At 54.1% G+C, this 27,142-nt stretch overlaps 9 protein-coding genes across 9 annotated transcripts; 4 read left to right on the top strand and 5 right to left on the bottom strand.

Annotated features, from left to right (window-relative positions):
• Positions 1-25: 25 nt before the first annotated feature.
• BROUX77_001773 (uncharacterized protein) lies at positions 26-2,115 on the top strand (the record flags this gene model as incomplete). Its single annotated transcript, XM_073746239.1, has 3 exons — positions 26-927; positions 991-1,347; positions 1,407-2,115. The coding sequence occupies 3 exons, from the start codon at positions 26-28 to the stop codon at positions 2,113-2,115; spliced, it is 1,968 nt and encodes a 655-aa protein (XP_073606855.1).
• Positions 2,116-3,250: 1,135 nt separating this feature from the next.
• Positions 3,251-4,187, top strand: BROUX77_001772 (uncharacterized protein; the record flags this gene model as incomplete). Its single annotated transcript, XM_073746238.1, has 2 exons — positions 3,251-3,276; positions 3,341-4,187. 2 exons carry the CDS (start codon positions 3,251-3,253, stop codon positions 4,185-4,187), a joined length of 873 nt encoding a protein of 290 aa, XP_073606854.1.
• Positions 4,188-4,694: 507 nt separating this feature from the next.
• On the top strand, positions 4,695-8,168 carry BROUX77_001771 (uncharacterized protein; the record flags this gene model as incomplete). The annotated part of the gene is made up of 5 exons (XM_073746237.1): positions 4,695-5,712; positions 5,780-7,036; positions 7,095-7,224; positions 7,278-8,095; positions 8,158-8,168. 5 exons carry the CDS (start codon positions 4,695-4,697, stop codon positions 8,166-8,168), a joined length of 3,234 nt encoding a protein of 1,077 aa, XP_073606853.1.
• A 2,658-nt stretch (positions 8,169-10,826) lies between these two features.
• On the bottom strand, positions 10,827-12,382 carry BROUX77_001770 (uncharacterized protein; the record flags this gene model as incomplete). The annotated part of the gene is made up of 3 exons (XM_073746236.1): positions 10,827-11,951; positions 12,084-12,112; positions 12,223-12,382. The coding sequence occupies 3 exons, from the start codon at positions 12,380-12,382 to the stop codon at positions 10,827-10,829; spliced, it is 1,314 nt and encodes a 437-aa protein (XP_073606852.1).
• A 468-nt stretch (positions 12,383-12,850) lies between these two features.
• On the bottom strand, positions 12,851-16,277 carry BROUX77_001769 (uncharacterized protein; the record flags this gene model as incomplete). The annotated part of the gene is made up of 2 exons (XM_073746235.1): positions 12,851-15,406; positions 15,465-16,277. 2 exons carry the CDS (start codon positions 16,275-16,277, stop codon positions 12,851-12,853), a joined length of 3,369 nt encoding a protein of 1,122 aa, XP_073606851.1.
• A 775-nt stretch (positions 16,278-17,052) lies between these two features.
• Positions 17,053-18,847, bottom strand: BROUX77_001768 (uncharacterized protein; the record flags this gene model as incomplete). The annotated part of the gene is made up of 3 exons (XM_073746233.1): positions 17,053-17,103; positions 17,166-18,103; positions 18,160-18,847. The coding sequence occupies 3 exons, from the start codon at positions 18,845-18,847 to the stop codon at positions 17,053-17,055; spliced, it is 1,677 nt and encodes a 558-aa protein (XP_073606850.1).
• Positions 18,848-21,759: 2,912 nt separating this feature from the next.
• On the bottom strand, positions 21,760-23,269 carry BROUX77_001767 (uncharacterized protein; the record flags this gene model as incomplete). The annotated part of the gene is made up of 2 exons (XM_073746232.1): positions 21,760-23,003; positions 23,134-23,269. 2 exons carry the CDS (start codon positions 23,267-23,269, stop codon positions 21,760-21,762), a joined length of 1,380 nt encoding a protein of 459 aa, XP_073606849.1.
• Positions 23,270-23,934: 665 nt separating this feature from the next.
• Positions 23,935-24,489, top strand: BROUX77_001766 (uncharacterized protein; the record flags this gene model as incomplete). Its single annotated transcript, XM_073746231.1, has 1 exon — positions 23,935-24,489. One exon carries the CDS (start codon positions 23,935-23,937, stop codon positions 24,487-24,489), a length of 555 nt encoding a protein of 184 aa, XP_073606848.1.
• A 250-nt stretch (positions 24,490-24,739) lies between these two features.
• BROUX77_001765 (uncharacterized protein) lies at positions 24,740-25,294 on the bottom strand (the record flags this gene model as incomplete). The annotated part of the gene is made up of 1 exon (XM_073746230.1): positions 24,740-25,294. The coding sequence occupies one exon, from the start codon at positions 25,292-25,294 to the stop codon at positions 24,740-24,742; it is 555 nt and encodes a 184-aa protein (XP_073606847.1).
• Positions 25,295-27,142: the final 1,848 nt, after the last annotated feature.

Here is a 27,142-nt window from a genome sequence, read left to right as displayed (position 1 = left end):
CTGAACGCCATCCTACATCCCTAAAATGACTGCAGCCACTGCTTCTTACCAGGCCTCCTTGACCGACTTGAAGCCTGAGCCCCCGCATCCTACCATGTGGACCGGCTTCTCCCAGCCCATGTCCATGGGCAGCAGATATGCTCCCGCTCTAGATCATTCCCTTTCCAGACCGCGCCAGAGCCTTGATCTGCCGCCTCCGTTCCCGACCTACCATTCCCAGCCGCCCGCCCCCGCATCCGCCGGCGCACCGTCCGCTGGACCTGGAGCTCCCCGGTCCTACCACGACGAGGACTACGACCGCAGCCAGCCTCCTGTCCCTCAGCAAGCCTACCACGGCCTCAAGCGGTCCTACTCAGCCACCGAATCAGCATCGCCTTACCAGGAGATCATCCAGGACATGCGCGATGACAACTCCAAGCTCAACGTCGGCCACGACCAGAAGCTGCTGTCATTTAAGCGCGGCCATGACAAGAACACCATTGTCGACCAGCATGGTCGCATACAACAACTTGACATGAATGCCCAGCTGCATGGCATGTTCTTTCTCTCTGAAATGCCCGCTACTGCCAGCGACGGCACTCCGCTCCAGGCCGAGCTGACCTGCTACCGCCGCAATCTTTTCCAGATCAGCGGCTCGCTAATCTGCCCCAGAGGCCAGCTCAGTGTTTTGAATGAGCCGAGCGGCGAGACTATCCCCATCACTAACATGGAAGTCACCATCAGTGCCATCGAGTCCGTTGATGGCAATTCTGTGAGGCTCATTGTCATTCCCTGGAAGACTCCGCCTCCCAACACTCCCGACGTTGCCCAGACATCAGATCAAGAGCCTCCGACGTTGCCCCTGATTCCTTTTCAGGACGAGGGCTGCGAAACTGATGGCGAGTATGCTGTCTACCCCATTGGCTGGCGCCGCCTTCAATTCAGAATGTAAGTGAAAGGCCGAATGAATCCGTCGAGAAATCCACCTTTCTAACAGTATTATCATTTCAGTGCCACGGCCAACAACGGCCGCAGAAAGGAACTTCAGCAGCACTTTGTACTCCATCTCAAGGTCATGGCTACTCTGGCTAATGGCACCAAGACACCGGTTGCCGAGTGCATCACCTCTCCCATTGTCGTCCGTGGTCGGAGCCCTCGCAACTTCCAGGCCCGGAAGGAGATTCCCCTCCTTGGTTCCAGCGCCGGTTCCCGAGGCCAGGCTCTGGTTGAAAATGGTATTGGCATTGTTGCGGGGCCTCTTACTATGAAGCCCGATGTCAAGCGCAGTGTCGACATCCAACCTCCTCGCTCCAACTTCACATTCAACGCCCCCAAGTTGCCTAGTGCGCCCATGTCTATGCGTTCTAGGTATGTACCACTATGTCTTAAAAGTCATTCATTCCATCCCATGCTAACACTCAATGTAGCTCCTACCCGACCTGGTCTCCCAACAGCATATCGCACATGCCCCCAACGCCCTCCAACTACCCTCCAACGTCCATGTCTGGTGATTCGTACTCAAAAGTGCCCATTTCTGGCGGTCCCGGCTTCCACGCCGACACCCACGAAATTCCTCTCCAGACTCCCGTCTCTTCCGTCTCCTCTGTCCCCCCGGTACAGATGCCTCTATCGTCTCACGATACAGGAAGCTCAATCCGTACGCAGTACGCATACGCGCCCTCTACCGCAACCTCATCTCAGATTCCTGCCTCGGCGACTACTGAGAATGCCCTGAGTGTGCCTCGCTACATCGACAGCAACCCGCGGCCTACCAAGAGCCCGCGTAACAACAGCTATCCCTCTGCCTCAATGCCCACACCCAGCGAGTCGGCGCCAGAATACCGCTACGCCTCTTACCACGACATTGCCCTCAACACCAACACGGGCGACTTCAATGCCGGCGACTCATCGACTCCCAACTCGGCGCCGCCACGCGACTACTACCCGCCCGCCAGCACCTGGACTTCGTCGGGCGAGTCTTCTGCTCCAAGCAGCGCATATGCATCTGACGGTCGCTCATACTCGTTTGACGCGTACAAAACTAGCTCCAGTGCTGCGCCACCGCCGCCGACCAAGAGCCATGTTCCTTCAACAGGAGCCCCTCTGTACTCGAGCAACTACTCGTGGAACCAGTGATTGACAAGACGTGCAAGTGACAGTGAGAATGTCTCACTCCTTTTCTCATCTGTCGTTTACTGTTCTTTTATTGCCTGTTTGATTTTCTTTCTGACTGAACCACATACACACACCAAAAAGGGGACAGATATTGTCTTCCCCAACATGTTTTATACCTGAAGGCTGGTTGGCGCACTGGGAAATATACCATGCACGAATTGGGGGGTTTTGATTTTTCCTTGGTGTTTTACTTTTTTCTTATTTTCTCCTTTTCTCTTTGTTTTTATTTCTTCTCTTACAGCACAATCTCGTTGCCTGCTGTTTGGTTTCTGGGTTCTATTCTTTTGTTCCTATTTTCTTTTCTTTTACGACTGACATCTGCTGCTATTTTTTTTCTCTTTCCCTGGGTACTGGCGATATATCAGCGCCGGCGTCTTTTGTCTTTTCTTTTTTTTTTTTCCTTGGGAACTTTGGACGAACAAGTCAGAGGTTGACTCTTGTGCAACTCGACTTGAGGAATTTTCGCTTCTTTTTGTTTTCTTCTTCTTGGGTTATATATTACGACTGTCATTTCTTTTTTTGAGAAATGCGATGGGTTAATATCGGCGAAGGTATATATATATTGGACTGTCTTTTTCTCTCTCCTGGAAGAGAGGTGATAACAGAGTTTGATGCTTATTTTTTTCGATTCAACAATGCCGCCTTGGAACATGGTGATACAAATGTGTGCTGTACAATGAAATCCGCTGTGCTTATTTCCTGTAGAAACGCGCACATTTCCAAGGGATTCTTCCCGGCCGAGTGTCTCCCCTGCGACTGTATTTTCCCCTGCGACTTGAACATTCTTTGAGGATCGTGATAATTGGCCATTTCGCTGAAATACAGAGAGCCCATGCTCTCAAGTCTTGATGTGACGTTGAAAATGGGGATAGCCGAGGTTTAACCGACAGACCCTGCACCCTGTATTTTCTCACGACAAAGTCAGAATTATCAGGCGAGTTGAAGTGCATTTTACTACAACACAGAATCTGACTTGACGCTTTCCTTTTTTTTTGTTGATAGAAATTAGACCTTTTGCAGCGCCTTGTTTTCTTTCTCTTCCCGTTCCATCCTCTCTTATTCTAAGCCTTGGTCTATCCACTGTCGCCAAACTACCATGTTCGAAATACCAGACGCCAAACGGTAAGGCCCTTTCATGACATGCCAGTGATATTTTTCTTACGACTTGTTGCTAATCATACCCCAGAGTACGCCGCAATGAGCTCAACGGCTCTGACATGGAGTCAGACCACAGCGACAATGAGGAGCTGGACAATATAGTGCGCGAGAAGCTCCGCGCCAAGCTTGCGAGCGCTCTCGAGTTCAATCTGGACTTTGCTGCGCCGCGACTCCCTGCCGCCCAACCCGTCGTAGACTCGCTGCCGGCCACAGACACGCCGGTGGCTGATGGCGAAGCCGAAGCCGAAGCCGACATTGACGAGCCTGAGGAATTCGAGTTCCGCCTCTTTGCCTCATCAGCCGCCGGGCCTGCCAAAGTCGTGCTGGAGCCCGACCGGCCGCCGGCCAAGGTGGGCGCGGGCGCGGTGCTGATGCCCGTGCGGCCGCTGGCGTACTATCTGGCGGCGCGGGCGACGGGCGTGCGGCGCGCGCAGTTTGATGCGGCGGCGGTCAGCGGCGACGAGGTCATGGCGTATGCGCGGCAGCGCTGGTGGGGCTACGAGATGCCATGGAAGATTGTCGCGCGGATTTCGGCGGCGTGTGACCTGACGGCGCCGACGAAGGGGTCGGAGGCGAATAGAGCGCGGGCGGCCGAGGCGGGCGCTGTTGGGCGCACGTGCAAGCGGAATAAGCTGTGCAAGAAGATGCGCGTTAAGAAACATATCCGGGACAGAGAAGAGAAAAGGCGCAAGGAAGAACAGGAGAAGGTGAGCTTGTCGAAGGAGGAACAGCTTAGAGAGAAGAAGAAGAGAGCAAATCTCGCGAAAAAGACGCGGCGCAAGGCAAAGGAAAAGGCAAAAAAGGTTACTGGAGGGGCAGATACTGACGTTGGCGCGGGCGGAGAAGGCAATCAGGCCATTTCTGCGAATGAATAGTAGTAGGGAAGCTACTTTCTGCCTTTTATCTGCCAGACAAGCCGTAGCACAAGAGCGATATGCCATCCTGTTTTGCATTTCATAAATCTATTCACACTCAACCACCGACGTCATAGTTCGCTTTTGGGTGGTGATACTTGCAGAAGGCTGGAGGGTTAGGGTTTGAATACCTAACCACAGCCAATCAAACAAGGATGCGGGACAAGGCTACCAAACAGCTGCCCCTCACCGTTATTTGATATCAAGATGAAAGCCGGGCTAATTGCCAGACTGTGACTAACTAAAGCTTCCAAGCTGCGATGATTGCAGTATTTCTCTTTGCGCTTAGACATGTCCCATTTATAAGATCTTAGTCTAGCGCATCTCTCACCATCCCCAGCCCCGGCGCTGCTTGTTAACTACGAATTCGCGCCAGCTTCTCGACGCCTTAAACACCGCTGACGGCGGTGTCCTCAATGTGCAGTTGGTATTCTCTCCATCCGGCCCAGCACGAACATTCCTAGAATCATGCCTAATGTCTGGAACTACCCGGCCGGATCGACCAACGAGCGCCCGGCCGATGACGCTGCGGGAGCTGCCCCCGAGATGATTGCCGGCCCGCCTCCGCCGCCGCCCACATCGCAACAGCAACAACGCACTGATATCCCGAGCCGCCTGACGCGCGGCCGACCACAGAACCAGCAGCGCCTCCCACCACACCAGCAGCAACAGGCGCCACCGCCGCCGCCACCGCCAACCTCCGGAATGCCGCCCCGGCTGCCCGGCCGCAAGAGTTCCATCGACGGCCGCATGGGCCCGATCCCGACCGAGGGCCCGCAGGACTCGCTCTCGCTCGGCCAATTGAAGCGCATTGTCGCGGGGCTCCAAAAACCGGAGAAGACGTCGTGCTACGACTACACGTACACTGACTTTGAGGGCTTTGCCGACGAGCTGGACGAGTGGTTCGTCGACGGCGCCTGGTCGTGGAGTAGCCTAGACAATGCCCGGCGCTCGTACTGTTGGCAGTGGGAGGATGCGGCGCAGTACATCAGCAGCATGATTGCTGAAAACGACCCGACAGTGCAGGGCATTGATGTTGCACATCTGGCCACCTGGGAAGACGCGACGCCCCGGCTCAAGGACGGAGTGGTCCGCGGCGCTCTTGACGTCATCAACGACGGCGATGCGTCGCAGCGGACTTCGGCTATTGGTTCGCTGACGTACATAGCTCTCGGTCGGTGGGAAGACACGGCACACAAGCCGGTCAAGTCCGGAAGCATCACGCCGGCCACAGCGGCGCAGATCGGGGAAATGGTTGCTGGCGTTTCTATATTGGCTAAGCTAGATGGCCTACCTGTTATCTGGGCGGCCCTGTTGAAGTTGTTGCACGCCGTGTGGGATGTGGCTGTCGGCATCACGTCGGCGTCAGAGGAAGAAGTGTCGGATTTGCGCGTCGATATCATGAATCTCATGACGATTCTGTATGTGTCTATGCAGGTCTCCCTGAGTTATCCAGACAGTGCAACTATGATTGCAACACAAATAAGTAAGTGGAAGCTATGCTTTTTCCTGCTTCCCTAAAGAAGAGAAGTATGCTAACAAGCCCCGTCTAGTTGAACTTAACCCCCCCATTGTTGATACCCTTCTTGCTGAAACCACCAAGCGCCGCTTTGACGAGGGCGATCTTCTCCCGCAAACACAAATGCTTTTGCTGATGTGGAAGTCAATTCTCGTTGTCTTTGGAGGCTCCAAGGAACTTCTTGAAACAAAAAAGGCCGCCAATGAGTCCTCACTAGAAGACAAAGCACAGAATCTCATTCTTGCCTCACCTCTCGATTATCATTTCTTCCGCGACGAGATTCTATCCAAGTACCCGGCCTACGTCCCTCCACACTCAAATCTCCCCTACGACAATGCCGGCAAGTCTCTTTTAGCAGCTCTGTCTAATCAGCCCCAGCGAAATGCCATGAGCGGCGGAATTCTTCCGCCCGCACCGGGATCGCAGATCGGAGGCAGCACTTCCATTCTCAACCAACCTGTCCACATAGCGACGCCAGCGCCATCGCCTCCTCCATCGCCTGCGGCAGGAGGCAAGGCTGTTAAGAAACAGAACTACCAGACGAATCAGGACTTCCCCTTCCTCTATCCTCCTCTGGATGCCACGAGCAATAGTGCAGGCGGCAAAGGTTTCGCTGGCGAGCAGTGGGAGTCGGTCGGCCGTCGGTGGGAGGGGAGCGAGTTGCCTACCTCCATCATCGAAGCAGGCAATCTCTTCTCTGACCGCGTGCGCATGTCACGTGCTATGCGGCAGATGTGGGAGGAGCGAGAGGCCTTTCTCAAAGAAGACAAGGGTTGGGATCCGGCGTTCAAGGCGAACTTGGAACGCGAGCAAGATCCGGCTTCTGTTGACGACGATGATATTGAGTCGCTGGATCTGAGTGAATTGACTTTAGAAGAGCAACAAGAGCTGGCCCATGTGCGCAAGATAATGCGCCAGGAGGAGGATATAGAGCACGTTACCAAGGATGAGCTTGGTCTGCCGTCTGTGCCCATTGATCTGGGCCCCAGTCCAGAGTTGATGACGCCCGAGATCAAGCGGCGGCTCCTGGCCGTCGAGCGGTTCTACTGTGAGGGGCTTCCGCACTTCCAATCACTTGTGATCGTGCTGCTCAAGACCATCATGGTAAATGTTGCGTCGCTCCCAGTTCCCGTGCCACAGAGTGCGCATCCTGTCGGGCACAAGATGGCCAATTCAGTCCCGGAAACGCATCGGACCCCAGACGAGATGGATCGTGCAAAAGGGCACGAGGTCACCGCAAAGGCCGTGACTGGTATCCTTGTCCTGCTTCTCAAATGGTTCAAGGTGTCGCGTAAGTGCTCGGCTGCTTGGTGGACTGTGCTTGTTTTCTCAAGCTAACCCTTTCTTAGATGTGCTCAAGTTCGAGTACCTGACTCAGCTACTGCTTGACTCTAACTATCTTCCTTTGGTTCTCAAGTTTTTCATTCACCAAGAGATTGCGAACGTGGTTGAATCGAAAACCGATCGCCCTGAAAACTCGTAAGTGGTTATAGTCCATGTACACCCACAGCGTGTTGACTAACCACGAATAGCTTCTTCCATATGTGTAATGTTCAAGCTAAAGCTGGGGCCTCAGAATCCGTGTCCGAGTCCGGCTCAGAGGGTGAGTCTGGGCATAAGCCTGATGAAACGCCTGAAGACTCCTCGCAAAAGCAGGAAGACGAGCTTGAGCCTGAGTCCAGTGAAGACGATGCGATACCACCTCCCATCAAGCGCCGGAGATCGCCCCCCCTTGCCCCCATAAAAACAACAGCGCTACCCAACGTCAGCAACCCTAGACCTGAAGTCGACGAGCTTGGGTTCCCCATAAATGCAGAGTTTCCCCAGCTTCCCGTGACTGATTTCTCGCGGCGCAACTTCTTCTCACTCATCAACTACCTCCGCATTATGCAGAAGGTGTGCAAGGGCAAAGCGCACCGCAATCTACTCATGGTGACCTACAAGTCGTCTAACATTCTACGAAAGTCACTTCGAGTACCACAGGATGACCTAAGGCTCTACACGCTCAAGCTGATCAAGTCGCAAGTCTCGTTCTGCGGTCGCAAGTGGCGCCAGAGCCATATGCGCGTCATCACAGCAATCTACCTGCATTGTCGGCCAGAGTTCAGAGACGAGTGGCTCGCTGGCAGTGATGTCGATGCCGAGATTGAGTCGGCGCTGCCATTGGAACAGGCACTCCGTAGCTTGACACATTGGTCCAACATCAGGCGTTATCCCGAAAAGGTGGCCGCAGCTAGCGGCGTTCGGGCGGCTATTAGGGCTGAGAGAGACTTCTTTGCTCGCGAGGTGGAGAAGCTGGGTGCGATTGAGTTGGCAGGCAGTTTGGAAGATGGCCAAGGTGGCCCCAGTGGTATGTATCACCCCGCTTATTCAAGTCCAGGAAAGACGTTTGCTAACCTATTTGTTATACAGGGTACTATTAGTCACGTAGCCCGCAACCCACCATACCAACCAGTGATTACCCATCAAGCGATGTGTGTTGGTCGAGATACCCGTGCGCTAATCAGCCCGTATTAACCAATGTTACGGGGGAAATCTTGTCCTTTGATGCCGTACAATTGCCATTCCAGAACGTCCAATTGGGTCTCGAGATGCTTGTGCCTCGCCCATTGGGAATAAACGAAGTAGACGATATCTTGTTGCACAAAACATTAGCGCAGTAACACAAGCGCCACAATCACTCTAACAAGCACGTGACTGCAAAAAAAGGCACCAGCCACACTCATGTTCCACAACCACAAGTCCAGCACACGCAGTCAATTGGGGATTCGATATACAAACATGGTGGGTCTTGTCGATAAGAATGCGCACAAAAAAACACTTTGTGCAAAAAAAGAACCGTTGGTAGCTCTCCACAACTCGTGTTTTCCCGCACCCTGGTCAGGGCTTGATCCACTTTTCCTATCCCGATTGGGCCAGCCACACCACACGCGGGCAACCTTGCACGGCCAGGAATCATCGTCACCTTGGACACCGCTGCCCCCGTTTTTGCTCTCCTTCTCCTCTTCTTCCTCCTTCTCTTGCTTCTGCTTCTGACCCCTTTGCACATACCAAGAATCCCGTCGGTTCATATCAGCACATCATGTCTCACGAGAGCGTCTGGAACTCCCGCCCCCGCACGTACGGCAAGGGCTCGCGCAGCTGGTACGGTTCTTTTTTTGTTCTTCGTTGATTTCCGCCTTGTTTGTTTTTTTCAAAGAAAGAAAAAAATATATATACACGCTTGGTGATAGTGAGCTTGGCTTTCTTTAGCTGGCTGGAACTCACTTTGCCTTAGCCCCTCAAAGAAGATGACGAAGAAGTGTACACCGAAATATACAAACGATCTCGACCTTGACCTCGGCAGACGGCAGATGGCCTAGACGGCAGATTTCGATGAAGCTTGGATACGGCGACTCTTTACGACTGGAACTTGAGTAACATTTTTTTTTTTTGAATTTCGATACGCCTTCGACCAACTACGAACGACACGGCCCCAGAACGGCGGAAAGCGACTTGCCAACATGTGACGACCACTGGGTGTCTTGAGCCACGTAGCACCTGCACCTGGGAAAGCAATATTCATAGTAGCCACGCAAACTAGACGAGGCCCTACGCCAGCCTACTGCCTTGGTTTCTACAACACGAAAACAACCCGTTCGAGCCCGTCTGCCGATGTCGAGCGTCTTTTGTTTCTTCTTTTCGTGTCTACTTATTCGTCCTTCTTTGCGAGGGCGTGACGGAAAAAAAGGCATGCTACAATCCGAACATTTAGCTAACCAATAATCTCTCTCTGTACAGCCGCGTCTGCAAGCACCGTGCCGGTCTCATCCGCAAGTACGGCCTTGACCTGTGCCGTCAGTGCTTCCGTGAGAAGGCCAAGGACATTGGTTTCAACAAGGTTAGTTTTCTACTTGGAGAAAAGGCGAAAGAAAACGGACCTTTCATTTTCTACCCGCTCCCGCTCCCCCCTCCCTCCCCTCCTGCTTGCTGGAACTCCAGACTAACCACGTGCATAACTAGTTCCGTTAAATCAATCTTCTCCCGACTTTTCTGAAGACGAATGCCTGCCATGACCATCCCGTAAGCTCGCGCGCGCCGGCTGCCTTGCCGCGCCGCGGGTTTCCCTCCCCGGAAAACGATGAACCCTCACTTATAGCAAAGTCCAGCGAGAGTTGAGAGAGAATCGAAAAAATAGAAATAAATTGTGAAAAAAAAACCCCTCGACGTCACCCCCTCCCCCCGCCCAAAGCATGAGCGAAGATTGATGACGAGTAGAAAGAATTAGCGCATGTATGTGTATGTGTTTGGAGAGTCGGGATATGAATGGGCTGCGTAGGTTTGTTTTGTAACTTGGTCTTCCCCAGACAGGCTCCAAGCCAACAGGCCAACTCTGTGCAGCTTTTTGTGTCAAGGTCTATCCAGACCTACATGCACACCCCTCGGCCATAACGTTGTTGTTGTTCCGTAGCTCTATGAACCAGAACGTCAAAGAATTAGTGTCAGACGATAGTTCTTTGGTTTTTTTCAAATTTCTTTTTTTCAGAACATCAATACGACCTTGCTACGTCTCACCGGTAACTACGTATTGGAAAAACAAGGGACACTGCACAAGAAGCAACAGCACACTTGTTGATTGGCATATTTTATTGAGAGGAATCAATCGTAGCCCCCCTTCTCCCCTCTTAATTCCGCCCGCATCGCTCGACGAGGTTTCTTCTCTATAGACCGCCCCCCCCCCCCCCCCCCGCCTTAAAGAGCCTGTTTTGATTTTTGGTGGTACATGAGATGAAGGAGAGAACCAGGAAAGGAAACGAAGAAAAGAAAAACAAGAAATACATCAGAAATACATGGTAGAAGGAGGACACAGAAGAGGTCTGGCGTGAGAAGGGAAAGAGAAAATAGTTAATACACAAGAGGGGGGGGGGGGGGGGGGGGGGGGGCGGAGAACGAAGCTAGATACGGGACATGCAGTAGGGAGAAGGGGAAGGGGATCGTGTGGGAGATGGTACAGAGGTGGGAGATGGTACAGAGGAGGGAGCAGGTGGAGACAAGAGCCTTTTCAGCCAAGCCAGCGAGAGCCGATTCACAGCACCGCACGCTTACAGAATGCGGGTAATCAGACCGGTAGCCACAGTCTTTCCGCCCTCACGGACGTTGAAGCGCTGGCCGGCCTCGATGGCATTAGGCTGGTGCAGCTCGGCAACCATCTCGACGTTGTCGCCGGGCATGACCATCTTGCCGTCCTCGGTGCCCTCGGGGAAGGTGAGGGTGCACGACTCGTCCGAGGTGCGCAGGTAGATTTGCGGCTTGTAGTTTGAGCCGAAGCCGGTGTGGCGGCCGCCCTCTTCTTTGGTCAGGACGTAGAGCGAGGCCATGAACTTGGGGTGGGCCTTCATGGAGGCCGGGGCAGCGACGACCATGCCACGGCGCACGTCCTCGCGCTTGACGCCACGCAGGAGCAGGCCCGAATTGTCGCCGGCACGCGACTCGTCGCACGACTTCTTGAACGTCTCAATGTCGGTCACCTTGGTCTTGATGATTTCGGTGCCCTTGCCGACCAGCTCGACCTCCTGCTCGCGCTTGAGCAGACCGCGCTCAACGCGGCCCGAGACGACGGTGCCGCGGCCCGAGATGGAAAAGACCTCCTCCACCGACATGAGGAACGGCTTGTCCATGTCACGCTCGGGCGTGGGGATCCAGTCGTCGACGGCCTTCATCAGCTCGTCAATCTTGTCGGCGCCAATCTCAGGGCGCTTGTTCTCGAGGGCGCACAGAGCCGAGCCCATGACGACAGGCGTGTTGTCGCCGTCGAAGCCGTAGGTGGACAGCAGCTCGCGCATCTCCATCTCGACGAGCTCCAGCATTTCGGGGTCGTCGAGCATGTCGACCTTGTTGACAAAGACGACAATGCGCTGCACGCCGACCTGGCGCGCCAGCAGCAGGTGCTCGCGGGTCTGTGGCATCTGGCCGTCGGACGCGGCCACGACAATCACGGCGCCGTCCATGTTGGCCGCACCGGTAATCATGTTCTTGATGTAGTCGGCGTGGCCGGGACAGTCGACGTGCGAGTAGTGACGCGCGTCGGTCGAGTACTCAATGTGGGCCGTGGAAATGGTGATACCACGCTTGCGCTCCTCGGGCGCCTTGTCAATGGAGCCGTAGTCAAGGAAGTTGGCGAGGCCCTTCTCGGCCTGACGCTTGGTGATGGCAGCAGACAGGGTGGTCTTTAGGTAGAGGCGGAGTTAGCAGGCCGTACAAGATGGTGGGTGGGGGAGGAGGCATTGACGGGCCGTCTGAAGCAACAGCTAGTTACCCAATGGTGAGCAGATAAATGCCTGGACCATCCCAAAGCTTACCTTGCCGTGATCGACGTGACCAATGGTACCTAGAGAACAGATGTGTTAGCCATGTGTCCTTGTCTCTTCCTTTATGCCCGTCCACTGTGGCCTCCCCATCGGCTAAACCCCCCCTCCTCGCTCCCCTCAACAGACATACCAATGTTGACGTGAGGCTTCGTCCGCTCATACACGGCGTACGAGCGGTACAGGTTCAGAGCCGTCTGCTTCTTCATGGCGAACTGGACGGGGTTCACAGCAGCACCGCGCTGCATGCCGAAGCGCGCGCAGGCGGCAATGGATCTCAGAGCAGAAGCCATTGTTGTCGGTTATGAAGTTTTTTTTTTGAATGGAAGACGAGGAGGTAGTTTAAATTCTTTCTGATTCACCTCTCGATTATGTTTGTCCGAGAAAAAAAGGAAAATTCCAAAGACGAAGAAGATGGGGTGGAAAAAAAAACAATAAACGCTACAACAAAAAAGAGATTTTGGAAATTTAATTATTGGAATTTCCCACTATAAAAAAAGCTGCAACCTTGACTCTTTTCGCCCTCGGTGACAGCTTGAAATTTTTCTTCCGCTGCTGGCCTTCTAAATCTAACACTCCATCTCCAAAGCTTCTGATTGGCTGCACCACCCGTAGTGGCGCCTGCGGCGTCGTCTCCGTGTGGCGCACATGTGCCGACCCCGCTATCTAGACAAAGCCCCACAACCAGGCAACGTCACGATAATACAAATCACAAGCAACAGCTATCATGCCAGAATATATTGACAATGCCCATCCTCGCTCTACCAAAGCGCTGCCTGGTCGGCATCAAATCGCGACAGCTCCTTGCCGGCGTCGTCCAGGTCCTTCTTCGCCTTCATACGCATGTAAAAAATGGGGCAGTCCTTGGAGCTGCAAATGACTTCGCAGTGCATGCTGCCCTGGCAGCGCTGACACTGCGTCCAAAGCCGGCCGAAGCGTACCTCGAGTTGCGACATGTTATCGAGCGTCTTTCGGTACAGCTCGCCGACACGCGGCGCGCAGTCGATGCATACGGCGCCGCTGCTCTCTTCCTTGCCAACCAGCGGCTTCTTGCAGCCCATGCACGTCTGTGTCTTCTTGGCAAACTTCATCAGGCCGCCGACCGTCGGCGCCGCGACCGAGACAGCGCGCGTGTGGTCGCCGTTGAGCAGTGAGCGCGCCTTGGTTTCACCGAGAATAGGCTCAAAGATACGTCCCAGCGGCTTAGACAGCTGGTTGTCCAGATAGTACTTGGTGTCAATAGGCACGTTGTTTTCCAGCACGTAGATGGGGTCTTCGGACTTTTCAAAGTTCTTGGCGCCAGTGGCGCCTCGCACCATGACGTAGGCTACACGATCACCCAGTCCAGGCGCCGAGCCAGGGTCTCGCTTCTTCATGCGCTTGGCCAACTCAACATGAGCTTGCTTTGCACTGTAGTCCTCCTTGGCCAATGCCTTGGTAATCACCAGTTTCGACATGTCAATCCTGTTCTGCAAAAGCTCGGAAATCGTGTCCTTGACGTACTCTTGGGCGCCATCCACATCGCGGTCGATAAGAATCATACGTAGCACCTTTTCAATGACCATTTGCACCAGCGTGCAGTTGTCTCGTCTGACCGTCTCGATACCCTTGGTGTCCATTTTGTCGTACTTTTCTGTCTTTGTCCAATACAAGCCAGCATACCGTTTCTTGTTGATCAGTAGGTATGGAAAGTACACCTTTTCGAATTCCAGCTTGATGGGCTTGGTGAACTTGGACGACACGAAATTCGCCGCCTCCTCGCCCAGCTTCATGGCCTCGGCTAGCTCTGTCGTGCCAAACTTGACCATGACGGAATCCGTGTCACCATATATAACCTGGGCGTCGTGGGAGTAGCCGTTTGCTATTGTATACTTGGCCTCGACTTCGTTCTTGGTGCGCTCAATCATCTGTCGGCCAAAACTTGTTGTACTTCGGGCAATCTCCAAACAAGGCAGTTTGCCCGTCGTCGCACCTGTCAACCCGTACACCGAATTGGCGCTAATCTTCAACGCCAACTGACGACCGTTTAGCACAGCCTTTTTGAACGGATCAGTTTCGACTGCCAGCTCGCGCTTGGCCTGTTTTCTAGCCGTCAGCAGTTCTTCCAGAATCTGTGCTAACAGGCCCTTGCGCTGTCCACTGGTCACAAAGAAGTCTCCATTGGGCGTGATAATATAGTCCCGGTCTTTCATGAGCTTGAACTTGTCAATAGCTGCCCGGTTAACGAGCGTAGTGTAGCACAGGTTGTGTGCCATGATGATACTAGGATACAGCGAAGCAAAATCAAGAGTAGCAATCGGCACGTCGTAGTAGCCACGGGTAGGCTCAATAACCGTGGCACCCTCGTATTGTTCATCGGAGCCTTGGGTGCTCAGATTGGGGATGACAAGATGTTGCTCAAGTGCTTTGCGGAACAGTTGGCTGATGAATTTAACCTGCTGACCACGCGAAAGCAAAAAGTTAAAGGGCACACCTGTGACTCTGGCCATCTCGGTGTAGTTTTCAATACATGAAAGCTTCTCCAATAGTCTCTGTGGGAGATATGCATCCTTTAAGCAGTACAGAGCCAGACGGCGCCGGGATTCAGGCGATGTGTTGAACAGCTCTGTGATCATGGAATGGTGCACATCTTCCTTTTGCTCGCCTAAGAAGTGGGCGCACACCGAGTTAAGACTGTAACTTCTGAGATGGTGGTCACGCTGAATTAGTTGAAAGAGATCAAGTTGAAGTCGGCCGTTTGTGTTTGTCGCTTTGGTATCTCTGTTGCCCATCTGCTTGCTAGAAAGGTTGGTGTCCTTGGTCTTGGATTGGACGGCAGGCAAACGAGTCCAGTGGTCAAAGCCCGAGATTTTCAGATGTTTGCCACGGTCTAGCAAATAGGGGAAATCAAAGTTGGCAATGTTGTAGCCAGTAATGACATCCGGGTCGACGCGAGCGAGGAACTTTTGCCACTCGCGAAGCATGTCTTCTTCCCGGTCAAACTCGAGGATCTGGGTAGCCGTGATTCCGCTGGTTTCGTTGAGACAAAAAACATTGCGGACAAAGGGCTTCTTTTCACCATAGCGCGTTACTACGTTGGCAATCTGGATGACAGGGTCAATGTGAGCCTCGGGGAAAATGCCTTTCCGGCCTGCACACTCGATATCAAACGACAGGATACGTAGCGGCGCCATCTTGGACCACTCGCCCTCGGGCTTGTGAGCAATGAGATGCCGGTAGTCAATCTGTGCCTCAATTTGACAGTTTGACTGGCGCTGGTTCTGCGGGACAAGCTTATATGCTTTGGCCGGTGCTTCTATCCAGGACATGCCTTGAATCTGTGTGTTTCAGTTAGTACATACAGCACACACGCTACACGTCACCAAATTAGCATACCTTGCAGTCTACCATTAGCCGGAGCATGTACTGAATATTGTCAAATGTGCGAATAGGGCCATCGGGGACCTGCCAGACGGAGCTGCGTGAGATCTTGCCGCTTTCCAGGGCAGAACGGACTCTTGGGGCCCATTTAGGATCGGTTACGGTGATCTTGATGTACGGGGAGTGATCTTTGCCCTGAAAGCCGTAGATGCTCTGCTTCATGTGAAGAGACACGGTATGTATCATGGGCTGGAAGTTACTCAAACAAGACTCCAGATGGGTCTTGAGTGGCAGACAGTCTTTGGGCTGGAACGAGACTGGAGCAGCCACATACAAGTAGTGTTTGAAGCCGGTCACATGAAGAAGCACCGAGTTTCCGTTCTCCGTGACACCAAATAGCTTGACGGTTGCCTGCATGGAATCGCCGGCGCCGGTGCTGTCACTCTGTAGGAGAACGCCCTCCTCGGCCTCGATGGACTGGAAGCAGAGCTTGTCCACACTGACATCGAACGGCGGCACCGGTGCGCGGTTCCACGCCTGGTCTTTCTCCGTGTTGTTCTGCTTCAGCTCTGAGATGTCCTGGCTCAGCTTCTCCAAGTCATTCTCCCACTCGCTCTTGGGCTGCGACGACAGCACGCGGAAGCGCGGGTCTGCCTGGGACGCAGGCGGGCGGCTTATGGACGGGCCTTCCAGCTTGTTCCGCTTTACAGTGTTCGGGGTGATAGCTGAGGCGGCCGCCGGCCTCTTCGAGGGCGGGCCCATGACGGAGTCCTTGGAGTCCTGACTGAGGCCGCGCTTGTGGGCATTGCCAATAGCAGCAGGAGCCATGGCGGGTAGATGTATAGAGGGCGGGTTCGTTGGTCGGGGCCGTGGCACGGAATTTAGTGTGTCGGAGTAGATATCGCTGCTGCGTGTGGGTGTGTTGAGGTCGAAGATGTCAGACGATGTAGTAAGCAGTGCCCCGAGATATTCAAGGGCGGCAAATAAACCTGGATATCCAGCAAGACGACTTCTCCGATAATGACGATGTTGTTGCCTGTGTTCCAAGGCAAACTTGTAGGTACCAGAGCAGTTACCTAACCAATATCTTGGATCAATTGGCAGCGTAGGTTAGTTGTATGGTTTCTTGTTGCTCGCGGGGGCAATTACCCTGACTTGTTTGTTGCTGTCATCAACTATTTGTTTGCATTACGCTAGTTACTTCTTTTTGCTTGGACGCGCATCCAAACGCGTCCTAGCGTGACACCCCACTTTTGGCACTTTACACGTTTATGTACCCTAACTTTACTATATTAACCCTTGTAAGTAACGATAAACTCAGCGTCACATGCCACAATGGCAGTCTGAGGGTTCTCGACATTAGTAGTGATCTGAAGGACTCTGATTGGCCATGTTCACACAAAGCCTGGAGAGGGATTTCTTTGTTGATGTCATCGATAGCTAACTGGAAGAGATCTAAAAAAGAAGGATAGAATACGGGGAGTGGAATACATAATGCACAAGTTTTAATGTAGATGCTGGAAAAAAAAAAGAACAATGGTAAAACAATATGCAAACAAGAGTATGAAATGCCATGTACTCGTGAATACGACACACAGGCCCTCTAAGTATCGGTGATGCTGAGATCACCAGTTTCACACCAGTCTTTCACAGGCTAGACACATGGGGAAAATGTTAGCAGGGATAATATAGAAAAAAAAGAAGGGAAAAACTCACCAAGCAACTCATGTACTTGCACCACGAGCAGGAGGCGTGGTACTTGTAAAAATTGTTCAATAGCACAACAAAGGCGACAATCATGGCCAGCAGAGAGCCGGCACGGAGCAGCCACCAGCCCCACCACAAGGGCCGGCGACCCTTGAAGAAGCCGGTAGGATTTGAGAAGAAGGACGGCTGCTTGTTGTTGACACCAGAAGACACGGCAGTGTAAGGGGTTTCTAGGCCAAGGCGGCGACGCAGGGCATTGGGTGAGTGCAACAGAGCGATGCCTAGGCCTAGACCCATGATGAAGCCGCCGATATGGGCAAAGTTGTCCAAACCAGGGAGAAGACCCAGCACAAAGGATACGCAGATGTCGAGCATGATAAAGGCGAGATCCTTCATGGGATTCCGGCGGTCGCCCCACGAGTAGAGCAGGTCGAGGAGAACGAGGGCAATGCAGCTAAACAAGGCGCCCGAAGCACCGGTGGATAGCAGGCCATCACCAGCATAGTTTGCGCCGAGGACATTGCCGAATATACCACCGCTCATGTAGACAATGAAAAAGCGGAACGAGCCGATGGCGACTTCCATTTCCTTGCCAATAGTAAGCTGCATCATCAGGTTGAAGCCAATATGGATGAGCCCGGCATGCATGAAAACGGGAGTGATGAAGCGCCACCACTGGTTTGGCTCGGGGCTTTGGTTCTCATTGCCGTCGTACAGGGGATCAGGGACGCCGCCCATTCCGCATAGTTCGCTCAGACTGCAGTATCCAGTAGTGGTGGTGGTGTTGGGGCAAGGCCACGAAATATCGCCGACATGTCCCTGGATCTTGGGAATGTTGTGCATACAGGGCGTGTAGCGACCGCCCATGTTGATCAAGACCCAGGTAGAGGGGCCGATCATGGGGTTAAAGGTGGGTTTGGTCATGATGGGAGAGCCGGTCAAGACGCCTGGAGAATTGTTAGCCGAGAGCGGAGGAGAAAAAGAGGGGATTGGTTAGTCTTGCCATTTCTAATAATCTCGCCAATAAAGACGCCTATTTGGATGATGGAGAGAGTGTAGACGAGAAAGGGGAAGCGCTTGCTGTTGGCGCCCATCATTCCCAACTGGCCGAAGCTGACCTTGCCCTTTTTGCCAGACCTCCTCTTCTTGGCGGGCGCGTCGTAGACGTGGTCCTGGAAGTCCTCGGGATCGTTGACCTTGGTCTGGCTGTGGGTGCGGTCTTCCAGGGGGATATCGTTGTTAGCGGGCGAGCTAGCCTGGTGGTAGGGCTGGGTTCCGCCGTGGTAGGAGGTGTCTTGGTTGTAGTAGGACATATTTGCGGCCGGGGTGGTGGCGGCGGCGGCGCCTGTGTTGCGTGTGGACGGAGAGTCTGTATCAGGATAAACATGATCGTCAAAGACGGTCTCAAACGGACTAGCACCGTGAGGAGGGTGGTTTGGGCGAGGTGTACCGGTGTTGGAGCGCGAAGCTGAAGACGGCGGATAGGTTGGCGGCACGGGGGTGTTTGACATGGACGGCTGGATGGGGGGGAGGACGGGAGTGCCCTGCCCTTGAGCGTAGTAGGGCGGCGCTGATGGTTTGGGAGTGGTGGAGGTGTACGACTGTGCGTAGGACTGGTTGGGCTGGTGGTTATTATCGTGGTAGCCCGAGCCGGCGGCAGCGCCAGAGTAGTAGTAGTCGTTGGATGCCATGGTGAGCAGGCAGGAGATGAATGGTTATGGAGACCCAGAAAGGGGCGGATGGACGCGGCGGCGACTGGTTTGATGAGGAAAAGCGTGGGTAGTGGGTGGTCCGGGTGTCGTCAGTGGCGAGAGTGAGGCGCGAGAAGGGAAAAGGGAGACGGAAGACGAGAGATGAGGGTGTTCGATACGAGTGTAAATATATGGCGATAGCAGGTGCTACTTGGATGGGCGTATGGCGGGCGGCACCTTGGGCATTAATTACAGAGTCGTCACGAGAACCAAAGAGAAGACAGACGCGGGCAGCGCAAGAAACACAGGCCGGGGGCGAGGCAGATCAAAGACAGCGTGGGTAAAGGCGCGACTGGCGCTGATGGCGTGTCTGTCTCTGTGGTGGATTGCCGGCAGCGTCAAATCGTCGTCATCAGCAAGTGGCTGATGGAGTTGTGTGGAGGGGGAAAAGAAGAAGAAAAAAGGGAGCAGAGCGAAGACGGGCTGGCAGTTTTGAGCTGGAGGAGGAGCCAAGTAAAAGCTAGGATTAAACGAGTTGAAATAAGGCCCTGGAAGACGTGAAAGACAGACGTCAGGGCCTCCAGCGTGCACTATAATATAGCGCCCATTTGTACATATATAGCCTGTACTAGATAAATCCTCAAATACGAGCACACGTGAAGCTAAAAGAAGCCTTCCAGGGAGCCAGGGAGTCGGGGCCAGCCTCCAGGGCCCGCCGCGTGCGTCTATTCGGTTCAGAGAGCGCCCTGCATGACTTTGGTGCCTGAAGGTCACTACTCGCCACTGCGGCAGATCATGGGTTCAAGGGACAAGCACACGCACTCTCTCTCTTGACACATGATGTCAGCATCACGTCGGCGATCGTAGCCCCGTAAAACAAGCACGTAAAACGGGCGCTGGCAGCACAACGACGACGAGGAGCGGGTGCAGGTGGTCGAAGAAGGATCGGCAGCTTGGCTGAGGCACAGCTCTGGTGACCCTGGGCCAGTCCCAGTGTGTGCCCGTAGTCTGGTGGTCTACATATCATAAGCACCACGCACAAGTCCCTCTCCCTCTGGCCTGGCTATGGCTACAGCGCAGGCCGGCTCTTCGTTAGGTTGAAAACAGCCCCCATGCCCCTGAGCTTGACCCAAACAGGCCCTGCCCCATTTGTTCCTTTCAGCTACGTCTCAAGTTGCTGATCCAAAAGTGGAAAAGAAGAGAAACAGTTAGTCAGTATCTCTACTTGATGTGGCGCCGCGCCAATTAGCGCCACACCCGCTGTGGCTGTTCCAGTTCTTGTACCACCAGCGCTGCTAACCGCCGCTCTCGGTGCTTTCTCATTACTTTCCCGGACCTCTTCCCACTCACCAAAAAAACCAGACTTGAAACAAGAGGCCCGGACCCCGCCACTCGAAAACAACCAACAGAGAGACTGACTGACTGGCTGGTTGCTTGTGCCGAGGAAGCTAAGGCCAGCCAACAGTCTCTGTGCCCGGCGGGAAAGCCAAGACCAACAGCCAAGACCCAGCAGCAAATTACCAGGGTCTCCCCTACTTGCACTTGTTATGCTTTTAGTCTCTCGCTGGCTTCGCCTCTATGCCCTCACAACCCACAAAGGAAATCAGACTCACTTGCTGGCTGATGTACATATAGACGTCTACCCGGGTGCTCAAGCCTCTTCTTCTGTCTCTTCGCCAGGACATTTTCCTCCTGGCCGACCTGGTAGCACAACCACACTCGCTTCGCTTGCTGCTCTCCTCTTCTCTCTTCTCGTCACCTCATCTGTTCTTCCTGATGGCTAAATTAGACCCCCCTCGTAAATTTCTCATCCTGACAGGCATGCCACCCATAAAGCGGGGGGTCGGATAGAAGCGGAGGGCACCCATCACACCAGACCAGACTGTCTGGCTGACTGTTTCTTGTTGCTAATATTAGTTAGTCGAGAGTCGAGTACAAGCAGTAGCAGGGCTTAATCCAGCCAGGCTGTGGTACGTACTCCATCACGCGTACAACCTAACCAACTTTTATACAAAATACAGCGTGTGAGCCCAAATGCACAACCGCCATGGGTACATTTCCAGGTTTCCAGACATTTCCCAGCACTAATCTTACATGCCTCGATGGCTCCCTCCCTCGCTTAAGGAATCCCACCAACGCCCGACATGAATTGCTGCGACTCATCGGCACTTGGCCCAGTACCGGCCGGCTAGCGGTCAAACTTTGCCGCTGCCATGTTCAACCACCGGTAACCCTTGGCCGTCCCGGAGACCCTAACTCCGCCCGCAATTAAACATGGACCAAGTGCTATTCGTTGACGACTGGCCGGTGCTATGCTGCAATCAGTTGTTTCTGAAGCCTGGCGATCCCGATCTCGAGCTTTTTTCCTTGGGGAATATTAAACAGATTCTGTACGTAATTCTGTCTCATGTCTCATATCCAGTTGAGCCTTATGCATAATACAAGCGCATAGTACATATGTACATATGTACATACATCAGCACTTGTAATGCACAGCCAGCCGTCACAGAGGCTTAGACACATTATACATAGTTACTCAGATGCTTCTGTTGTTGTATGTAGTAATCGACATGCCACACGTCACTTGAGTCAAGCTTAGTAAGAACAAGGAAACACACGCAACATAGGAGCCAAGCTCGGCGGCTTATCGCCGTCTATCTCCACCTGATTGATTGGCAGCGCGGCTCTACTCGCTTCTATTGGTTGTCCCCCTACCGTTGCCGTTGGTGCCCTCGTATCGACCTGCCCACCAGCCGTTCGAATCATGTTTTACCTTGCACCTGGCACACGTCAAGAATGCCGTCGATTCACGCCCGTGTCAGTGTGACATGGCATCGATGTTCTTGAAAAAAAGAAAAAAAGAAACTCGACTTTTTCCTGCCTATGCTGGCCTCATTGCCGTGCCCGTCCCTCTATGCCTTGTACTCGCCATTGGCCACGCGCTCGCACAGCTTCTTGAGCGCCGTGCCCGCAAACTCAAAGTCCTCCATGTCCAAGTACACCTGCGCGCTGATTCTCGCCCAGACGCGCTGCGCATGGACAAACACGGGCAGGAATGTCTTGTACTCGTTCATGAGCGCATTCGATATCCATGAAACTGCTGCCGGTGCGTCTGCCTCCGCTAGCACCGCCGTGCCCTCTGGCGCACCTGCCTTGTCGCCCACCCACAGCGGCAGCGCCACGTTGACCATGGCGCAGTCGGTCAGCTCGCCTGCCTTGTTCTGAAGCACAAAGGTGCCGAGAATATCGGCCGCTTTCTGGCCGCCTGTCTCAGCCAGCCGCCGCTGGTAGGCACGGATGCGCTCCTCGCCACCCAGCACGCGCTGGCGCCAGTCGATGCTATGCTTGACGCACAGAAACGGCGACATGTCGATAGTCCCAACGTAGGAAAAGTTGGCTACAAAGGGCTGCTTGCTGCTAGGTGGCAGCGGGTTGTGGCGCACGTTGCTGCGCGACTCGTAGCCGTGCGACGTCGGCAGCGTCGACACCATCATGTGTTGGTTACGCACCGGCACATACAGTACGCAGCAGCCACGCGGCACATGGAGCCACTTGTGACAGTTGCTAATGAAGAAGTCGGGATCCAGTGCGCCCAGGTCAATCTCGACCATGCCGATGCCTTGAGCGCCGTCGACGAGCGACAGCAGCCCGGCCTCTTTGCATGCGGCGGCCAGCGCCTCGAACGGAAAGCGTACGCCTGGCAGCGACGTGACGACGTCAAAGACGCACATCTTGGGCCGCTTGCCGGCGGCCTTGGACGCGGCAACGGCAGCGTGGAAGCTGGCTACGATGTCGGCTGTTTCACACGGGTACCTGATAGGGATGCCGCACGACGAGACGCGGCCATAACTACAGTCAACGACATAGTCGATGGTCTTGCCGCAGGCGCCGTAGATGGTCTCAAAGTAGAGGATCTCGTCCTGGCAGTCGCTGTTCCACTCGAGGTTGCGCAGCACAATATTGATGCCCGTGGTGGCGTTGCTGCAAAGGACGACCGTGTCAATAGGCGCATTTAACAGCTTGGCGACGGCCTCGCGCGATTCTGTCAGGTGTGTATGGATGTCGTAGCGGATGAACGGGTCGGGCCGCGATTCAGCCATGTCCTGGAACTCCCGCAGCTTGTCGCGGATGACAAGGGGAAAGGTGCCAAAGGATCCTGCGTGGCAAGGGTTAGCGAGGGTAGCTGCGGGTCGGGGTTGGCAGATGTGAGGGAGAGTGTATGCATGTGAGGGTCGGCAGAGGAGATGTCCTCCGGTCTAGAAAAAGGTGCGCAGCCCAAAGCTTACCGTGGTTGAGGTTCCGGTACGAGCTGTCCTGTGGAAAGGCGGCGAGGAGGTGTTTGCCAAAGGAGGCAACGGGCTCCTCGGCGGCGGGGCCGGCATCGGCGTCCGGCTTGCTGTGAACTGGCAGTGCTGTGCTCATGGTGTAGAGATGTAGATGAGAGAGACAAGGGATGCTAAGCAGTGTGTAGGTGAAGGTGGTGATGCAACGCAGACTATCCAGGAGTGATACCCGCTGGCATTAATAGTCTTTAGGGGTTTCCCGCGCTTCGATCGAAGCCCAGACGCCTGCGAGAACGGTCTCGGCGTAATGTCCGAGGCTCCACAGCGTCAAATCCGTCCCCGTTGGGCCTGTCGATGACTCCTCCCACGAGTACAAGCACAAGTAGCGTTGTATTGAGTGCGTACGCCAGGTCATTCGCAAGGGCGTCCGGTGCAGCACAGGCTGGCTGATCAAATTGTCGCTTGCCATTGGCCCGGCCTGCGGCTATTGATAAGCTCCATCGGATTTGGGGCTGGTGGCGGCGGCTTTTCTGTGCCGAGTCGAGCCGTCGTGATATCAGCGGGCCATTGAGTCACGCAATGAGGGGCGCTGGCGGGTCTGATGTGTGTCGACCCTAACCCTATGCACAGGTATGCACAGGCAAACCATGTCTTGTGTAGCCGAGTGATGGCCACGTCGAGGCATCACGGCATCGTTTCAACAACTTTCACTCGGTTTGAAGCCGGTACGTGCTTCCAACGTTACACTTGAATGAAGTGCAGAGAAAACATGTAAATCCATTTGCTAACACACGCTCCTAGGATATGTCGACAGCAGCCGCTGGCAATGTCACTGACGCCGACGCACTGGTGGCGAGGTCTCCCTTATCGGATGTCCTGATATGTATTCCCTTGGGAGACACCTCCGACGAAGAGGGTAGTAATCGGCTCTCTTCGATTGAGCCATATCCCGACTTTGACATTGACACCGCAGCTGCCAAGAACAGCTCCCACATAATCACCGAGGGCGTCGCCACCACTATCCAGCTAGACCCCGAGTCCCCCGCGGGCCAAATCCACACCTTTGGCAATATGCCCCGCCACGCCCGGCGCCGTCTCGTAGCCATCGAGAAGCAGCGTGTCTCGCAGTATCGCCAGCGCGGGCTCGGTCTGGACGAGCCGGAGCCCCATGGCTTGAAGCAGGAGCTCGAGGCGTGGGCTCTTGCGTATGATCGGAAGATGGCGAATGGCGGCAAGATGGCGCAGCGACAGAGAAAGAGAAGCGCGGGGCCGAGTCCGCGGCCAAAGACCAAGAGCACCAAGAACAAACCCGAGTTGAAGGCGTGGAAGAAGGGTAAAAAAGGCAGGCAAAGGCTATAGAGACGAATTAGGAGTGCTAGTCTTCAGGGCATACATTTCTTAATTTTTTTAGAGTCTCGTAAGGGGCCTCGAAACGATGTTGGCTAATGTACATGTGACACAGGCACAAATTGGCTGTGACGTTGTTTGGCTGAGACGAGATCAACGAATGCTGAATAGCAAAGCATGATGGGAGAAGACCCAAAAGCGGTCGTCACCATTAGTGGTTTCCCGCTCTCTCGCCCACGGAGGCATTGCATAGACTCTCGGTCTATTTGTCCTTGTTGGTCTTGTCTTTGTCCTCCTTGCTGCTAAAGACATCTGATATTTGGTCCATGATGATACCCGAGATGCCCTTGCCCTCCTCGAGCGCCTTGCGGTCCTCCTCCATGCGCTTCTCCTTCCAATTGTCGCCCTCCTCGCCCAGCCACAGCTTCTGGAGCAGACCGCGCTCCTTTTCCCGCTCCCTGCGAATCTCCTCCGCGCGCTGGGCGTCTGTCATCTGGCGCATCTTCTCCTCCTGCAGCAGCCGCTTGATCTCCTTGGACCGCTCGCTCAGCTCAGGCGTGCCCAGAGCGCCCAGGGCCTCCATGCGGCTGCCGAAGCGCTCCAGGATTGACTTGCCCGTGTAGTCGTAGGCGAGCTGGCTGGTCGACAGCGAAAACGTCGAGCTGAGCACCAGGAAGCGAAGGTCGAAGCGCCGCGGCGGCAGCACCATGGCGAGGCCCGAGGCGGCGGCTAGGACAATGGCTGATGTGTGGAGCCATGGCGGCGTTTCGGTCTGGACGTCGCCGAACAGCGACTTGTTTTCGGGCTGGTTGGTCATGGTGTTTGTGGATCGAGAATGGTTTGCGAATCGAGAATTGGTTGGTGGTCAAGGTTTGGCAGAGGACCTCTCCGCTGGCCCGGTCTTTGGTCACTCGGTGTGAGGGTTGAGAAAAGTTGTGTAAGGGTTACTGCAGTCTCGACGCCTATGTCGTAGGCAATGGCGTTTGGAAGTGGCCGGGGCAGTGGTCTCTGGTGACGTTTTCTGGTGATGCTTGTGATAACAAATGCGAGACGGAGGATTTTCCTGATAACCCTTGTGATGGGATAACCCTGTATTTAGCCCCAATAAACCCTATATTGGAACAAGAAAAGGCCACAAGAGAGAAGCTGCCGTCCTTCGTTGGTCAACGATTCATTGTTGGCTGTCATTGTTAGTTACTGCATGTAAATCTCCGACCCGATGGCATTACGTCAGCTGATGAAGCTGTGGTGCAGCGGGTACAGAAACACAGAAATACAAGTATACATGGAGAGGACGGACTTGTACTACAGAGAGTGCTGTGTAGATACTTTCTTGTACTACTCTTGTAGTTGGCTATAGTTGGTAGTTTGTAGTACCAATACTTGTGCTCAGACAAACTTGGCGGATAGCCACAGACGCAGAGGCACAGACAGAAACCGTTCGCTTCAAAGTGTGGACGTGTCTCGGCAGGCTCCCCGCGGGAGGATATAAAGACAAGACGAGAACAGGAGGAGGGCTTTTTGGGGGCAGCACAATGCTATACAAGTTTGGAGGGCCAGGGTTCAGGGCCTTGAAACAACACGATGTGGGAGGGGCACATGTAAGAACAAGGACAAGACCAAAGGGAGCCCCAGGGTTAGTATTCGTGTTTACATTTGTATTAGTTAGCTGTTGCATCAATATCGGGGTCTGGATTGGGTCCTGTGCTCCGCTACTGCTGAGAGATCAGGCCACGATCACGGCTACAGCTACGGCTGGATGTGATGACGGGAGTCTGGAGCAGTGGCCTAGCTGTCAGCTATGTACATATATAAGTGGTCTAAACGAGGTATAATGGTAGAAGGGTTGCTTCTAGACCTATGGGCGGAGAGAACGGACGACTAGCTTGATCAAGACCAAGTAACTTTAGGTGGACGAGATATGGTCAAATGATTGAGTGTGCTTATTTCCCCCTCCCCCCCCCCCAGTCTTTGTCATGCAGGATGAGGCAAAAAGAAGACGAGAAACAAAAAAAAAACACACACACAAGACAGAATGGCATGCAAAGAGGGGTCGTGGTTCTGATATAGGCTGCCTGATACTTGGACTTATAGGCATGCTATAACTGTAGCGTTGCACAGGACTAGGTATATGAAACGGATGGAGGGAGGGGCATTGAATAAAGGCGAAGATGTAGCAGCAGAAGGGGAGGAGCTGGTAGGATTGAAGATTGTTGACATGGCCGTTGGTGGAGGGGAGAACAAAGCGCGGGCTGGCTTGCAGGGAGGGAGGGAGGTGAAGGTATATACACAGTATTTGTATACAATACTATGACAAGTAGCCTTCTTCAAGCACGCAACTTGTGCGCCTGGCTCGGCTTGTTGGTGATGGTGATTTGTCATGCGCAGCCCACGAGGACAGACATATTGGCTTTGGGCTGGCCGCGGGGTGGGGGGGGGGGGGGGGGGGTTGTCTCGGCAGGCCTCGTCCAGCTCGGGGCAGGGAAGTAGCCAGTAGCTTCTAGCAAGGAGATGGGTGCAGGCTCAGCTCGCCGGACAAGTCGAGTAACCAGTTCACTAATGGACAGGTTGAGCTTCTCTTGCGCCGACCAGTCAGTTCGCTGGACCACGAGACGCGAGCCCCTAGCGCGGCTTACAGCACACAGAGACTTGCATAGCTAGATAG

This window comes from Berkeleyomyces rouxiae (assembly GCF_048999995.1).
Source record: "Berkeleyomyces rouxiae strain 22BRR77 chromosome Unknown BrBRR77_ptg000002l, whole genome shotgun sequence".
Classification (NCBI taxonomy): Eukaryota; Fungi; Ascomycota; class Sordariomycetes; order Microascales; family Ceratocystidaceae; genus Berkeleyomyces; species Berkeleyomyces rouxiae.
Note: the sequence above shows the minus strand (reverse complement) of the source record. Positions and strands in the feature narration are given on the sequence as shown.